The 17,226-nt window shown below is 35.3% G+C and overlaps 1 protein-coding gene across 2 annotated transcripts in view; it reads right to left on the bottom strand.

Annotated features, from left to right (window-relative positions):
• WDR27 (WD repeat domain 27) overlaps positions 1 to 17,226 on the bottom strand; it is a 123,086-nt gene that overhangs the window by 74,918 nt on the left and 30,942 nt on the right. For both annotated transcript variants that reach the window (XM_035322838.1, XM_035322839.1), the window contains 3 exons: positions 14,126 to 14,223; positions 13,670 to 13,791; positions 3,232 to 3,329 (listed from right to left, as the gene is read on the bottom strand). In XM_035322838.1, coding sequence (XP_035178729.1) covers positions 3,232 to 3,329; positions 13,670 to 13,791; positions 14,126 to 14,223 — 318 coding nt within the window. The remainder of the gene's footprint in view (positions 1 to 3,231; positions 3,330 to 13,669; positions 13,792 to 14,125; positions 14,224 to 17,226) is intronic.

Here is a 17,226-nt window from a genome sequence, read left to right as displayed (position 1 = left end):
TACCCATTCTTTAGACAAGACAGACTTAAAATGCTCTTCATAATGTCTTCACAGTGTCTTAGAAGATGATCAAAGGTCATTATCTTACCCCACTGTATGCATTCACAAAGCCTGATAATTCACTATTGTAACCTGGAAGAATAGTAGCCAGAGTTTTCTTCTTCCAAAAAGATCTAACCTCCTTAGTTCTTTATGCTGTTTTGTAAGTTGTCTGAAGTTTTTCTTAGCTACATTTATAATGAAGAGAAGAATGCAGGAGAAGTATACAAATATTCAAAATCTTCAGATGAAACTTTAAAAATCCATGCATTTCAAAGTAAATGAAGCAGGAGTCTAAGTCAGTCCAAAAGTCACTAATAGCATCCAAGATTCCCTCATTTATTGGCAAGATGACTTGGCTGTGTGAGGTTGGCTGACAACATCAGAAGTTTAAATGTCTTTTCTTGTACCACCTTCAGAGGAACCCATAAGACTTCCTGGCACTCTCTGAAGTAGACCTGGAATGCCTCCAAACCATCCATAGTGAAAGATGCAGATGGATTTACAGCTTAATCCACCAAGGATGATGAAAGTGGAAGGTGCAAAAACACTTTCACCAACTTCAAGAACAAGAGAAAACATACATAAATGAATTTTCACTGGGGAAAAAAAAAAAAAAAAAAAAAAGTTTGATAATACAGACTGAATGGAAAAAGTCTTGTGGAACTCAGAGGGGGAAAAAAAAAAGGAAGAAAAAAAAAGAAACACAATATGTTCAAAGCCTATAAAGCTGCAGGCCAGGATAAAGTGTCTGAAGATCTACTCTAAGCAAGGACCAAAAAAAGAACTTGAGCATTCTGCTGTGATTGCTCAGTTAATAATGACAAAAGCAATGCAAGTCAGAAGAATGAAAAAAATGAATCAAAGAAATTGAACAAAAGAAACAACTAAGGAAGAAATTGTGCAGAATCTTTGAAAATGATTTCCCACGATTTCAACTGCAACTTTCCAGAGCACCATGCTCTGGAGTTTTCCCATTTCATCAGCATTTTTCACTTTATAGTATCACTAAATATAGTATCAGTGGATAAAATTCATTAAGGGCAATAAGCAGATTAAACAAAATAAAAACAGTTTTCACTGTGAATGCCTGAGGCAAGTATTTAGAACAAAATCAACAGACAATAAAAGCAGAGATCTTGCAGTTAGCGTTACTGCCCACAACTCTGCAAACAGCACATATCAGAAGGCTGGCTTACCTTTGCTATATTTCAAAACACTGGAAAATGATTTCACTTAAAAAAATAAAAAAAATAAATAAAAACTTATTCTGTCAAGCTCCCCCTTCTCCCCCCCCCCCCCCCCAAAAAAAAAAAAAAAAAAAAAAAAGTAGTAGTAGAAAAAAGATAGATCATTCCAGCAGGACCATTCAAAAGTACAGTAATGGCAGATGCACCACCTTTACAAATCAGCAACAAGAGATTAAAGGAACTGGCCCATCATAAGATTGTTTAGGAGCTAATCTCTCCTCTAAGTACAAGGGATGAACTGGATTTGATTGGACAAGACCTATGAACAAAAAAGCAAAAGTTTTCAATCTGTGTAACTGTATAGTACACCTAGCACTCTGGTGGAGACTCGTTCCAAGTTCAGATAGAGCTTTCCAAACCCAACCATTTCAAAATTATTTATGTCAAAAACACCTGGTGAACACATTAGGAAAAAGTGAACAGTTTTCTTCCTTATGAGAACTGAAGAGTAGATTTTAAAATACAGAAGATTTAATGTCTGGCCAGAGGAATGAGGAAAAATTTCATTTTTTAAAATTTGTGGGTTTTATTCACACACACACACACACAAAAAAAAAAAAAAAAAAAAAAAAATGTTACAATAGCAAAATGGTGATTTATTTGCTCTATTTTTTCCTCTACAATGGTTACCGTCATTGATTGCTGTGTAGTGTGAAACAAGCATACATATTTACACAATATCTATAGCACACCCTGAAAGTATGGATAATTAAGGACTTGAATAAATTTTTTGAAGTTTGGCTAGCAGAACTCAGCAGACACTAGAATACACTGACTTTGCCAAATTAAATATGGAGCAAGAACATACATAAATTATTCCCCTCTTCCCAGGACATACTCATTTAATTGATTGCACAGATTTTACACTTTAACTATTTTACCATTCACCTGCTCTACTTATATAAGTATTTAGAAATGAAGAGACAGATAAGTGATCTGTGAAAAACTCTCTACTTTTTCTTACTCTTCTAGCAACACGGTTTGAACAGCTTATTAGAAAAACATAAGAAGGTAACAGATTCCAACCTCAGCAGTCTCTAGTTTCATTACTTTCTGACATTCAGTACAGGTAATAATAGCAATGCTTTTGGCAAGAACATATGTGCCCCCTATAGGTTTAATGTATTCTTACCACAGAAATTTGGAAATAATTGAAACAACCATTATGCATTCCTAAACAGAAAATTCAATATCAGAAAAAAAAAAAAAATCTTCAGTAAGTATGTTTACATATGCACAAAGCAAATATTAAATTATTCTTTAAGATTTAAGCAATCTTTCCCATCCAAATTGCTTTTCTTTTAAACATAATTCCTGCACAAAATCCTGCACAAAAGAGATTGCCCCAAGTACTTCCTTTCCTGTGCAGTGTTCCCTCCCTGCCAGTCTGTCTCTCTGTCCCATACCTTTCCCAAGTACAACAGTGAAAAGCTTCTGGAAAAAGTGCAGCATCTTGTTCTGAGTTTATCATAGAGTATTATGCATATTTATAGAACTGTATAAATGATTTATCATAATGCTGTTACAATTGCATTTGTATTTTAAAAGCTGGACCATAAATTTTACCTTCTTTAGCAGTAATGACATGCTGTTTTGGAAATACCATTAGCATCAATATACTATTTTATATATACAATTAGATCTCCGTAAGGTGGGTAAGACATGGGTGATAAATCTTGACTATTTAATGGTTTTCACATAAGTATCTGCAACTGAGGAACCAAAGGGTAAAAATCTACTCAACATTACATTTGGTCTGTTAAAATAAGTAAATTCCAGTTAGCCCAATATCCCTTAATAATATGCATAATACTTTTTTAAAGGCCTGACTGTAGATCTGATTCCACACACTAGTTTCTAGTAGCATACCACAGAAAGTATGACAACTCTGAATAGAGATGAAGCATGCCTTTTGATTCCAAGGTACCTAATTCAGCCTTACCTGAGAGTTCTTAAATCCCAAAGTTTGATGCCATCACCTACAGCCGTGGTCACAAAAAGGTTGTAAGCTTCAGGTTGCTGAGAGCTGAACGCTGACCCCTGAAATATTAAAATTATTTTCAAATAACTCTTCTTGTGATGCTAAATATTTAGTCCATTCAAGAATAAACAATATATAGTTTGTTAGATTGTGCGATTAAAAGTTTTTCTGCACACATACAAAGGAGCACAGAGGACCACTGGCATGTGGAGGATCCCCCTCAATGCTGCCGGAGAAATGCAGCATTGCTTCGACTTCTCTCAGGGCTGTCCCTGGGTAGCCACAGGCCCTTTGAGACAGGGGTGACACCCACTGAAATTAGTCAAAGGGAGAGGCTCTCCGGGTTACCAAACAGACTGAGAGGGAGAGATGCCTATGGGTATGGGGTTAATTGTGTTATTTAAAAGAATAACATTTTGTGATTGCACAAGACTTTATGGGTCTGTGTGTACTGGAGTGGTTGAGGGTCTGGGTACCAGCAACTGCGGGTGGGGAGGGAGGGGGCACAGGTCAGGTGGCCTGTTGGTCTGAGCGCCAGCTACTAGAGAGACTGGAGTGAGGGAAACTAAATGCCAGCAGTGGAGTTGGACCACAGGTAATAGGAGCCCGAGGATCTGAGGTGTAAGCAACTGAAGCAAGAGAGGGTACATAAGCCTGTGATCCCTAGTGAACTTTAAGCTAGCCAGTGAGCAGGTGAAGTGGTCTGGTAGCCAAGTAAGTGTGTGTGTCTCAGAGTGAAGAACCTGGAAGACTTGGCTACCAGAAGGCCCAGACCAACTGCCAGAGAGACCATATTGTGAGGGGGTCGACTGAGGAACCCACTCACCTGTGGAGGGTCGTGAGGAGGGGGGTAGAGCTGAATGGGACAACACAGAAGAGAAAAGATCTAGGACCAGCTATCAGATGAACCTCATCTAAAGTCTAAATCCTATTCCTGGAGTAATCCTAAGTGTGTGCAAGGCTGCTGGTCTACACGAGCACCTGGAGTAAGGCTACAGGTCTCAGGAGTTTGCTTACCCAGGTGCCAGCAGCTGGAGATGGCAAAGATCCAGAGCCAGCTACTGGACAGGCTCTGCCTAAGCAAATCTTCCCACTAAGGGACTTTCATCCAAATCAGCAAGAGAGGGAAACATGATGAGGCTGTCAGTGATGTCCATGTTTGTGTGAGTGCTGAGTGTTGTTGTCTGTGTTGACTTGTGTGCATGTATATATGTGCTAACTGGGAACACAAGTTCAGCCTCACTATAGCAGTCTCAGCTCCATTGGGTTCCTGCATTCATCTACTTCTAACAATATTTTATCAGAATTTCAGGAGCATTATTTGGCTTTGTAAAGCTGGCAAGATTCAGTTTACACAAACTTCCTGGACCTATTCTATATTTTTTCTATTCTTCAGTTTTCAATTGACCCTTCAAAAAACTTCATTCCAAAAGCCTCTCCCTGTAATATATGTACTAGTTTAGCTTCACATCTGTTTGCAGTAGAAAACAATTGTTATGATCCTCAGTTATTAAGGTCTTCAGAAAAAGGTTGAGGTTGCCTCCACAAAAATCCTTTAAAAGCAGTAAGACCTCAATACTTTCCCAGATCCTTAAAGGAAGTTTCAAATTGCATTTTCTACCTTCATTCAAGACTTTTGTATTACTACGGGACAGCAAACCATACCAGGCATGAATATTGCCCAACAGCATGTCAAGAAAGTTTCATGTCATCAAAACAAACTAATTTTACACCTTCTCGTAGACATAGGCAAAATATTGATCAATTATACAAATGCGAAATGGCCCTTGGCCATTCATTAGCAAATCATATATTCCAATGATTAATTAGAGGACTGTAGCTTTCATAGAACGAATGATCAATTAAAATTTGTTCACATTAAAGCAGAAAATTGATATATAATACCAGCAGGGAACATTTTTAGCAAATTCTAGTTTAAAGTTACTTTTCTTGTCCCTCACGTAGATGAAAATAATATTTAGAATCTGAAAAGAAGTAAAAATAGAAAACCTTAAGGAATCAACTATCTTTACAAAGTCTAACTACATTATACAGCCAGAGTAATCCAATATTTAACTATAAGCCATGTTTGTCCCTGGCATAAGTGGGCACACTTTCCACTGGCTTCAGTAGTAATTGCACTCAGTCATACCAGTACCAGTTATGGCTTCATACCTTTAAATAATTAAATCTGGGCTATCTTTAAACTTCTGATTTTTTAACATCCACATTGGCAAACCTTGACCTTTTTACTGGCTACCAACTTCTTTCTCCAGGGAACTAAATATAAACAGTTGGAACTCCTTCTTTCCTTTCCCCACCATTCACATTCTTGATTTGGCTGGATACATCACAGAAACCTGAAGGCCATTTCCCGCAATCAGTTCTCCACTGCCAGGAATCTTCTATTCCTTAAGAAAACTGGCATATGGGTGGAACGTGCTACAGTACTTTGTCAAGAAATATCCCCAGATGGCAAGACAAAGTGGGGCACTCAGAATTAAAAAGACTATAGAAGTTTTCACTTCCTAAACTAAGGATTACCACAGCCTGTTCTAACAGATGAAATAAAATACACTGTGCCACTGATTTTCCAACAAAGACAAAGCCTACATATTCTCACATTAGCTCTGTATATATATTCTGTAAAAAGAATAATTGCATAAGAGAAAGACAATATTTGCCCAAAGGATGGTGTTCATTAAGTTACAGAGCACCCTTATTTTATGCGCTTTGTATATTATTTACCATCTCTTTCTTCAGTCAGCAGTCATCACAGAATCTAATAAAAAACACTCCCTAGACAAGTGCATATTTACCTTCAGCAACACTCCTTTACTTTATGAAGCATGAACACTAATACACGTGATCAAATATTAACATTAATCCTTTGTTCCGTCCTTGCCCTGATGTTTTGTCAGTAACATACTTTTCCAATCTAAAGCCACACTTGTAGCTTCAAACTACAATTGCTACTGAATATTGCTATAAAAAGTATACTAGATGGGATAGCAAGCTGGATGTTATTTATCCCTTTTTGTTTTTATAGTCTGTTAATTTATGAGAATCTATTCTAAAATACAAAATAGTATTATATGCTAACACACTCTGCAATCTGTATTTATTGCTTCCCCTAAAAGGACACAGTACAATAGAATCCCTATCTAATTCACTGATTACATATAAGTACCATTAATATCATCCAAACAGTCTGGCTGGCTTGTGCTAAAGGCATCAATCAATAGCTGTCTCAGAAAGCACTCCACACCTTCCAGGCAAATGCATACCTTCAGACAGGTTTGTCACCACAGCTAGAAAAAAAAAAAAAAAGCTGACTGTTCAAATACTATATAATTTCTGAATTTTGTATTATATTTTTCATCATATGCATTTCCTAGCAAATAGAGTAATGTACTTTGAAACAAAAGGTCCTGGAGAGAAAACCAAAATCCTTGCTCCTTCTCTGAAAATGAATGTAACCTTTAATTGTGCTTTGCTGGTAGAATACAATACCCTCAAAATATTTGCCGTTGGTTATGGTGGACTCCTGCTCAAAAAGTACATTTTGCAGCAGTACAACTGTGTTGTTAACACTAAAGTTCTGAATCTGCATAGTCTGATCTCAAATTGACACTCATTTCTGTATCTCAGTGGTTTCCAAACTGAGAAACAGGAACACAATTTTGATATTTCAGTCAATTTATTTTACTACTTGACTTAAATATTAGTATACTAAAGCAAAACATTCATGACTCTAACAGGTACCAGGAAAATTCAATAATTCAGCAACCATCGATAATCATTTTTCTTTATGTGATCTTTTGTATCAAAACAAAATTGTCAAGTTGTATCACTGTTTGAAAAACAAGAAGTTAAGGCAATGCAAATCCATTATTATTAGCTTAGGATGTTCACCTTCTCAGGCTCTGTATAGGACCTCCAAAGACTATTTGTCAAAGTGTGGTGAAGTTACTACAGCCAGAATAGCAACATTTGCTCATTGCTTCAAAGGGAGCTTAATGGCACCACTAGGGTCTAGTAACAACCTGCACTAAAAAATGTCATAAGCAGTTTTGAGAGTATGGTCAGGAAACCAGAGCAACCCCCTCCCAGGTGGATGTTGTTTCCTCCATGCTACACCACACTTTCTCTTGCTCCCTCCCTCTCTCTCTCTCTCTCTCTCTCTCTCTGAAGCCTGCCCTGTGTGCCATGACATAGGTTAAGGGAAGAGTGAAGGTTCACTTCAGTGATAAGTGGATGATTTCCGAATCCTCAGGCTGAGGAGAGCAGTGAACCTCCACCTGCCATTTCCTGAGCAAATGATCTGAAAACTAAGCTATTTCATGAATCTACAGCAATATCATCACCACATCTCCGAAGACTGTGTAATTAGCATAAACATCATTTCATTAGGAAATTAAGTAGCTTTACAGTCTTGCTGATTTCCATCCAGAAATTTTTAACTTACTCCATTGTTTAAATCCAATCTGACAGAGAAATAAAAGTCTAGTGATAAATATATTTCCACAAGATATGTAAAAAACTAAGTAGCATACAAAAATTCAAACCCGAACAGCCGTTAAGTGACTTTGTTTTGAAAACCATTAACCAGCCAACAGGAGTCATTCAGAACAGGCATGCATGCAAATATTGTGTCTCTCTCTCAGTCAACTAGTAATAAGGACATGACAAGAAGATAACATTGCAATCGGGGAAGAGTGTTAAGCAAACAGAACAAAAATGCAAGTGGTGCAAAAGATGGTCATAAGGAATGTAATACTCAAATTGGAGTTCTGGTGGGTTTGGAAGGTGATATTTATGACACAGGCTTAAAATCCTTTAGAAAGGATACTCAGTTCATTTCATTACTGCTAGAAGAACCTGTATACAGAGACAGATGAGCTTTCTATCATCAACAGATGGCATGTCCTTGAACAATTGAGGACAATTTGTGCCAAGAGGATTTGTTAAGCAAACAAGAATATGCTGAGATTTTTAATAAGCATTAATATGCTCAATTAAATCAAGATCATAGAACTTCAAAGCAAGCAGTATAAGGCCTCAAGTTCTGCAAGTAATTTAATTGTGTAAACTTTAATCATACCTCAAGCTGCACTAGCTAGACGTGTCTTTTGTGGTTTCCCTCTCCCAGACTTCAGTACCTAAGTTGCACTATTTTGGATCCAGTCCTGAGGGTTCTGTATATAATCAAATCCTAAATAACTCTACTAATCTAAACTAGGTGACAACCAGGAAGTGATTTGGCACAAGCAGTACAAATATAAACAAAAACCTGCTAGTAAGCATGCTATGCAGAAAAACTTCTTCCTTACATGAGTTTTAGTCTGTTTTTAGTCTGTACAGTTTACTCTTTCTCTTCTAGTGTTTTTCTTCAACCAATATTTTAAATGTGGCACAGCCCAACAAGTATAGCTCTAAAATGACCTTTTTGTAAGCTTTAGAATATCCATGTTCCATTCAAGAGATGCTTGACACATTCTTGCCCTGGCTTCCTTTGTGTAACATTGATGAAATAACACAAACTCATAACAAAAATACTGTTCTGTAGAATATAAGAGAAGACCTGAAGAAAACACTTCTATTCAATGGATGGAATATAATTCTGTTCTGTACGACAGATGGATAGGTATAGTGAGAGTAAGTTTATGTATGTGTGGGAATATATACGCATACACAATATGTGTATATATACATACATACATACACACACACACACACACATTACTTTCAATCACTGTTGCAATTTAAGGTTTTCAAAATAAACAATTAAACAGCATGATATTAAGACATCCAGCTATTCCTACAGTTAAAGAAAGATAAAGGAAAAAATAAGTACAGCAGTATACACGATGCTAGCGTGCAAATACAGTTTCACTGCATTCATTATTCTTCATCTCACTATAAGCATGTAGCAGCTCAGGGTAGCTTCTTGCTTAACATCTTACTAATACAGCTGTTTCTAAAGATTTACCAGCCAAGATTTCCTTTTTACAGCTCTCTCTGCTCTGGCCTTCAATAATGACTATTTGTTCCCCAGCATCCATGTAATTTTTATAATTTTCTTCAGCATTATACTATTAAATCTTTCATTTCTGAAGTAATCCTCTACATTAAAAGTAGAGTTTAAACTGACAAGACTTCATAACTGCTACTGAATTTAAAGATGTTTATATTTCATACTAAAGGAGAAATCCCAGCCTTCTGGGAGTGAGCTTTAGTGATACTGCTCTCTTCAATTCCTCTTCATGGCCGTTACCTCCCCAAAGCTACTTTCTTCCAGTCCTTGCATCTGTCACCTCTGGACCCTTGCAAGACACTGAGGTTGAAGGACTTGAGAAGGAAAGACAATCAGGCCAGAAGGAGCTCTGGAAAGAACAGTAAACTACATGGTTGTGGGTGACCAGAACAGAAAAGAGAGAAAAAAAAAACAGGTTTGCACAGTAGGAAGAGGGAATTATGTACATGAGAAAGAGGAAAAAGGAAAGAGGTTGTAGGAGCTGCAAATGTGAAGACGTAGCTGCATAAGTGGAGCTCCTGAATGATATAGAGAGATACAGCATAGCTTCAACAGGTGAAATAGGCTTGGAGATGTAAACTGGCCAAGTGACATATGATGAGAGGAGCAGGCTTCAGACCTAAGTTATTCCAGACCTGGGGCAAACTGTCAGGAAGCTTGAACCAGCACAACCATCATAGCGGTTGTCAGTGTGAAATAGAGAACAATGACAAGATAAAAGACTAGTTGGAAATCCCATCTTGTTGCTGCTACTGCTTTCTTCTCCAGGAAGGATGAGCCAGTAGAAATGGGCAGAACCACCACCACACACACATCTCACATAAAAAGAGGAGGGATGACTGCAGCAATTTCCTAGACTACAATAGGAAACGCTCCATGTACTTATTCTCTCTCTCTCCACACTGTATGAGCACGTACTCTACGTTGATATGCAATATTACACAAAATGTTAGCAAGAACAGAGATTACTTTGCACAGTTCATGTTTCAGGTAAGTGATAAGTTTTCATCAGCTGTAATAAAATTGGCAGCCTCTATCTCAACACATTCTAAATTTCTGTTGCGTCACACACATAATCCAGGAGTATCTTTACAGAAATACTGATTCAGCAGCGGTTTATATGCATGTACAAGTAATATGACAATTTTAATTTTCTCTCCCACTTATCTTCTAAATATATTTCTATATTCAGAGTAATAGAATTCTAAAATGAAACAAGATTACAAGATTCACAGACATTGGTTAAAATGGGTTCCATCAAGTAAAAATTAGCACTCCATCATCTTCTAAGAGATATACTTTATAACCATCAGTGCAGCCAAATATTTTGTATATATATTATATATATGTATATATATATATATATATCACACAGATATATATAGATATTTGCAATTTTCTCCTAAATTGTTCAGAAAGAAGATTCTGCGTATTTTTCTACCATACATCAAACAATATCTACAGTGAAAAACATATTCCAAGGGATAAAATAAGCTTAATCAAGTACCCTGAAGGCTGAGATAAATCTCATGCCTTGTCATTTATTGCAAATAATCTCTAGAAATGACAAAAATAACTACTTAAAGTAATTACACTGCAAGTTATATGCACTTGTTTACAGCTGCTGCTGTTCAAAACCTGCAATAACTGAATCTCATGCTGGTCATGTATGTTGCTAGAATCCCCCAAATATCCAACAGATAACTTGCAGGCAGGTTTCTCCCACATTTAATTGAACCAGATCTTCATTAGTATTTTATAAAGACCTTCTAACTATATTTTATCTTTATTATTATTATTTATTAAAAACAAACTCCTGATCTTCCCCACTTAATGCTGTTCAGGTTGCATCCAAAAGCAATGTTGGAACATGGGAATTCACTTGTTTTTGCATGAAGCCAAAACAGAAAATGCACTTCATAAATATACATAACACATTGCAATCAATAGTGAGCATGAAACCTACAGGAAAGCCTCCATAAATTTTATGGTGTCGGCATTAGTTCCTTAAAAACAACTATTTATTTCCACAGATTTGCTTCTACTTCACCACCCCTCCCCAGTAGCTAAGGTAGTCACATCCTTAGATTCCAAGTTATTTTGCATTTTAAACAGGATATAGAATTACAGAAATATGCAGAAGACTATGTGTACGCTATAAAGTATTTCAGCATCTTCTCTTAATGCCAACGTTCCAAGTTATATTTACTCTAACAGTTTAAATTATACTAATGTAACAAAAGAGCTGATGATATAATTTTCCTACAGACCTATCTAAAGTATTAATTTTATGTAACTGAAAAAATAATTGAGAACCTTGATCTATAATTTTCCCCCAAATGGTCAATTTTCTTTGCTATACCACGTCTCTAGTTTTTCTCCCAAGCGAATACTTGTCCACAGCTTTAAAGTTTTTCTTGATTAAATAACCTGAAGCCACTCAGCTGACCAAGCAAAAAGAAAAGCCAAAACTTTAAGCCTGTATGTGTAACAAATAGTACTGAAATAGTTAGCACAATTTTAAGTGTTTTACCAGATCACATCTCTCAGGAAAACCCACAGAGTTATACAAAAGTAGTAATAAGGAACTGTTTTAAACCCACAGAAGCAAGGGTTTTCCAAATGGGAATGAAGAGCCATACTCAACCAAACCTAACACAGTAGGCATTCCAGCAGGAATGTACAGGAATATAATATTTCCAAACATTCAAATCAAATTTCAAATGTAAAGAAAGGAAAGTGGAAAAAAAAAGCCCAAAGATGAGGGTTTTAAAGCCATCCACTCCGTTGTAATACTGAGCAATTTTTCTTTCCATTTCTGAATGAAACAGATGACTTTGGATTCAAGTTTGTAGAACTTTTACATAAGACATATAAAACGACAAACCTAAATTCTCCCATGAGATTCAACAAATTAGCAAGAGGAACCTATCATTCGTTTACATAGAGACTAAGTTGTACATTCTGTACATTTTGTAATTTTGTTTCAAGTACTAAAAGCATAAACAAGAAAACCCTGAGTGAGGAATGGCAAATCCAAGCCAATATCTGAAAAATATGGATCTCTTCATTTCCTAGCACCTTGTACTGGTTTACCTTCTGATGGCATTTCCTAACAGCTATGAATTCATGATTTCTCTCTGATGATTTTTACCTGCAAACCTTCAGGATGCAACAGTTTATTTCAAACATGCCATACCTGGGCATGATACATTAACTCAACATCAAAGTGACTGAAAATCAGGCTGAAAGGAGAGAAACGGTTCAAGATCATCTACTCTTCAAGTATGTAAACCCATACTAGAAATTATTATATCATTATGATATTGCTATTTGCTCACAAGACTTGATTTCAATCTCTTGCTAAGACTACAGGACTGACTTTGATTTCAAGTGTTAGATTCAAGTAACACGCAAAGAAACTATGGCACAGTTTATGGACCCTTTTTCAAGGGACATAAATGTTCAAGTATACAACTAAAATCAAAACATTTATTCAAAATGTAAAAAAAAATGCCCAGGTTTTCATCACAGTAGAAGAAAGTTCACATAATATGCCAACATGTGCAGATTGTTTTCTTTCTAAAAGCCCTGTTCTAAATAACTAACTAAATAAATAGATAAAGAAATAAATAAACCATTGCTTGGCTGAAGGCTGTTTTATGGCTACTTTACACAACAAACTCTGAAATGGAAGAAAATAATTTTCATAGCAGAAAAAGCAAGATTGACAGCTTCCTTATAAGAGCAATACATTTTTAGTTAGATAATAGAGTGATTAAAATCCATACTCTTATCACTTCCAATTTATTCCTTTCTCACATAATCTTTTGGGTTAAGAAACTGCAAAAGGCCCTTTATCTCACCTTCTTGTTCAGCTTGCACATCCAAGAAGCTTATAGCTACCTCTACTTGTAAGAAACCATGTTTATACACAGTGCAGTTATAAGCACTGCAAGAGAACAACTTTGAGCAATAGGAATTTACTCTGAAAACAGCCTTTTGCTGTTATAAAATAGTTTGGTTATTGGGGTATTTTTTTGATCGATTTGTTTTTTTGCTGTTGCTTTTTTTTTCTTGTAGTTGTTTGGTGTTTTTTGTTGTTTTTTTTTTTTTTTGTTTTGTTTTTGTTTTTGGCTTTTAATTGTAATAACAGTATTACAATAATAAGTATTACAGTTTGGCCCAAGTAAGGCAAAGGGTAAGATACACTGCCCTGCTAGCAGGATTGTTCAGTCATTCAGTCATTCCTACTGCTGCCTGCTTTCCACAAGAGAATGAATGAGATCTTGCCTGGAGACATGCCCTTATCACACAGAATTAGGTCCTTGTGGTGCTATCAATATGCAGTAATATATAAACCTTGTTTTGGCAGATCTGATGGACTGATCTAGTATGAACTTCTGGAATCACTGCTTTGCTTCGGCCTTCATTAAGGTCAAAAACTTCCAGTGCTCGGTTGCTGCCAGCTGTAAGCACAATATCTGCAAAGTTTTCTGTGTTAAAGTTAAGCTGATCTAAAGGAATAAATGCATATATAGAGAAAAAAAAATATATATATATATATGTGTGTTAATATTTAGTGCTTTACATGCAAAAATCAAAAATCTTAGTCCTAAAAAAAATTATGTCAAAGGCTTAACTTCAATATCACAAAAAATGTGGTATTTCTACACTAATAGAAAAAGAATAGTATAGAAAGAGAGTAGTAAAAAAAAAAAAAAAAATCAAATGCTAATTACTCTTACATTCTTTCCATGTCATTAAATCTAAAGGTTTGTTTGTTTAATGAAAATAATGATTTGTTAAAAAGGATACAAGAGTAGAAATCATTTACTGCTGAAAGGCTGGTAATCTCCATTGTTGAAGCCATGGGAAATTTCTGGATCAATTTGCAAAAAAATCTCTGTTTGTATCTGAAAAAGATATCAAATGAATGCTAGTGTTAATGAAATAAGTTATGGTATGCGGCCACCAGTAAAATCCCAGGGGAATCACAAAACAAACCAAAATGCTTTATTTTATTATTAAAATTAAAGCCACAGATCTTTTTACTTGTTGTTGAATTCTATTAAATTTGGTAACAAAACTTTTTCAGATGAAAAGAAACACGATATCCATACATGTAAGACAGATCTTTGATCAATATGAAACACCACACTGCCAGGCAGTGTCAACACACCACAGGAAATCAAATTTTCCATATTGTGTTCTAAACGCAGACACTTCTATGCATTAAAATAATTCCAATGAAACTGTAAGTACTTTACTTCCACTTCAGTGTATCTATCTAATATAAATGTCTATGGGTGGCACGCTTACAGGAATAATTACTGTTTCTTTCCACCAGTGAAAAGTTTGGAAAACTATGATCATTTGGCAAGAACAATGTTTATTAGCAGGATCCAGTCAATATTTTTTTTTTTTTTTTAAAAAAAGAATTATTAATACTTCTGCCATTCTCAAATGAAAGTCTGCTGAGCTCTTCCAGGTAGATATCAGAGCTACTTCAGCAGCAACGGTAAGGCATAAGCTAAACCACAGTGGTCTGCAACTTAATCCAAGATTTTTTTGTGGTTTACAAAGGTATTTTATCCAATTAAGCTACAAAAATAAGCTGCTCTAGACCTAGGGATAACTGATTTATTGCCATTTTGGAGTAAAGATAACCAAGCTAACTTTAGACATCTGACTGACATAACAGGAACAGTCTAATGAAGGCAGCATGAAGCTTCATATGGGTTAATTTACTGTCCTGGAAGAAACTTACTGAAACAGTTAAATTACTCCTAAATGCAAGATCACTTGTTTTGAGTTAGCTGAAGTATCCCTCTTCTACAGTGCAGTCTACTAAGAGTAACATGGGGAAAAAAAAATAGAACAAGAGCACCCATTAGCAAAAATATATACATATATATATATTTAAGATTTTTATTTTGGATGCAATTCATTTGACACATTGTGGACACACTGAGTTGGACACTGTACATTAGTTCTTGTCTCTTAGAGGTTACATTTTATATAGCACTTTGGTTTCATAGATTTAACAGCACCTCCATAAGCTAAGAATTAAGATCCAACACAGAAGGTAAGTAATCAGCTTGTGGAAGAAAGGTATTACATAATTCAGACAATACAAAAGCTTAAATGTCACTTGTAATATGTAAGAATAGAATTTGAGAATAAAAATGTATGTGCATTTTTGCTTAAGTTTCAACAATCTATGTTTCCAGTTAAAATAATTGCCTGTGTTATACCAAAGATTGCAATGTATCTTACAACAGGCTTGTTGAGAAATTTTTCAGAGGAATTAACCCAGTAAAGGTCAGAAGGTATTGCAATACTTATCAATAACGTTGTGAAGAGAACACAAAGGAAAAACTTTTTAGACTGTTGAAAGACATTACAGCTTATCAGTAAGAAGGTGCATTTCATAAAATAACTGCGCTTTTAACTCCAGAGAATCATCAGGATGTGATTTCTGTGCATATAATGAGCCTTATAGCATAGGTAAAAAGAAAGAATATAATAAAAAAGTATGAAATCTTTATAAGGAACAATTATTTTTATTTTCATTTTTTACCCACCAAAAGTGAATAATGAAAATAAAATTCATACAACAAGGTTAAGAATTCCACTTCATGTCTGGACAATTTTCATAGATAAATTTGATGGCCTGTCATTAGCAAAGCTAATTTCCTCGTTGCAAGATTTCCAATAGCATTGCACTGTCAAAGACACTTGTGAAGATGTTTTTAGATACTAGAAAACACTAAGAAAAGCCATATAAAATACAGCACAAATGAAGACCAAGAGTGGGGGAGTGTGTATAGGCAAAATTCCAGATCACAAGACTACTGAAAAGGTTATTGTAACATAAACAGGCCATAAAATTGTCTAAGTTACACCACAATCTCAAGCCAACAGAAAGCTTATGATGAGGGCCAAAAATGGCTGCAAAGTATCTTCTCATATGCTTTTTCCAGGTCTCCAATTCTATGCAAAGCACATAATCTCACCTAACAATCTTATATACTAGATATCTAAATAACACTTTTGAAAGAGAATTACAATTCTGTTCCACTTTAATGCCTTCAATTATTAGAACCTGATAACAGTTTAAGTGATTAATTACTAATCTCATATCCTCCATACTTTGGGGATGTATTCATTTTGGGGGAATACGTTTGCTGTATGGTTATTTTCAGGAGAATGGTCTGTCTTCAGAAACAAAATATAGATCTGTATTCCAAAATACAAACAATGCAATGCTCGTACGATGATGGCAGAGACTGAGGTGACTGCTTTCCAGCAGGTTGTAAGTCTTGCTGAAGGCATTTTTCAGGAGACCCAGATAAAGTAACATTTGATGACACACAAAAACTTGCCAAGTATGTTTACATATGCTAAAAATGCAAGATGAATATACAACTAAGTTTAATTAAAAATAAACAATTTTTTTTTTAAAAAAAAAAAGGTTAATGAAGATCCAATATTTAAAGTTTTACGGAAAAAAAAAAAGCTCAAAGGAACCAAGCTTAGAATATTCTTATTATCATACTGCTGAATTTGATCTACACTATCCATTTTCTCAATAAGTCTAAAGCGGTTTAAAGTTGTTTGCATGAATATAGTGATCTTGTTAAATATTAACTTAACAGAAGTACCTGAAATAAACCAGGTAGCAGGTATCAATAGCATGCTAAATTTTAAATCCACTTACCATGGCCTTCTTCACCCATCTATAAAAAGTGCTAGCTAGTAGCTTCACATTTCATCATAGTAGACATTATATAATGGCTTTAAAATGCAATGTTTCTTTTACTGGAATGCAGTTGTCTTCATTTTAACTTAATTTTAAATTGCTTATTCTTATATTTAAAGTAACACATGAAACTAACTATAAAAACCTATTTGAT

Source organism: Oxyura jamaicensis, chromosome 3 (genome assembly GCF_011077185.1).
Source record: "Oxyura jamaicensis isolate SHBP4307 breed ruddy duck chromosome 3, BPBGC_Ojam_1.0, whole genome shotgun sequence".
In the NCBI taxonomy this organism is placed as follows: Eukaryota; Metazoa; Chordata; class Aves; order Anseriformes; family Anatidae; genus Oxyura; species Oxyura jamaicensis.
Note: the sequence above shows the minus strand (reverse complement) of the source record. Positions and strands in the feature narration are given on the sequence as shown.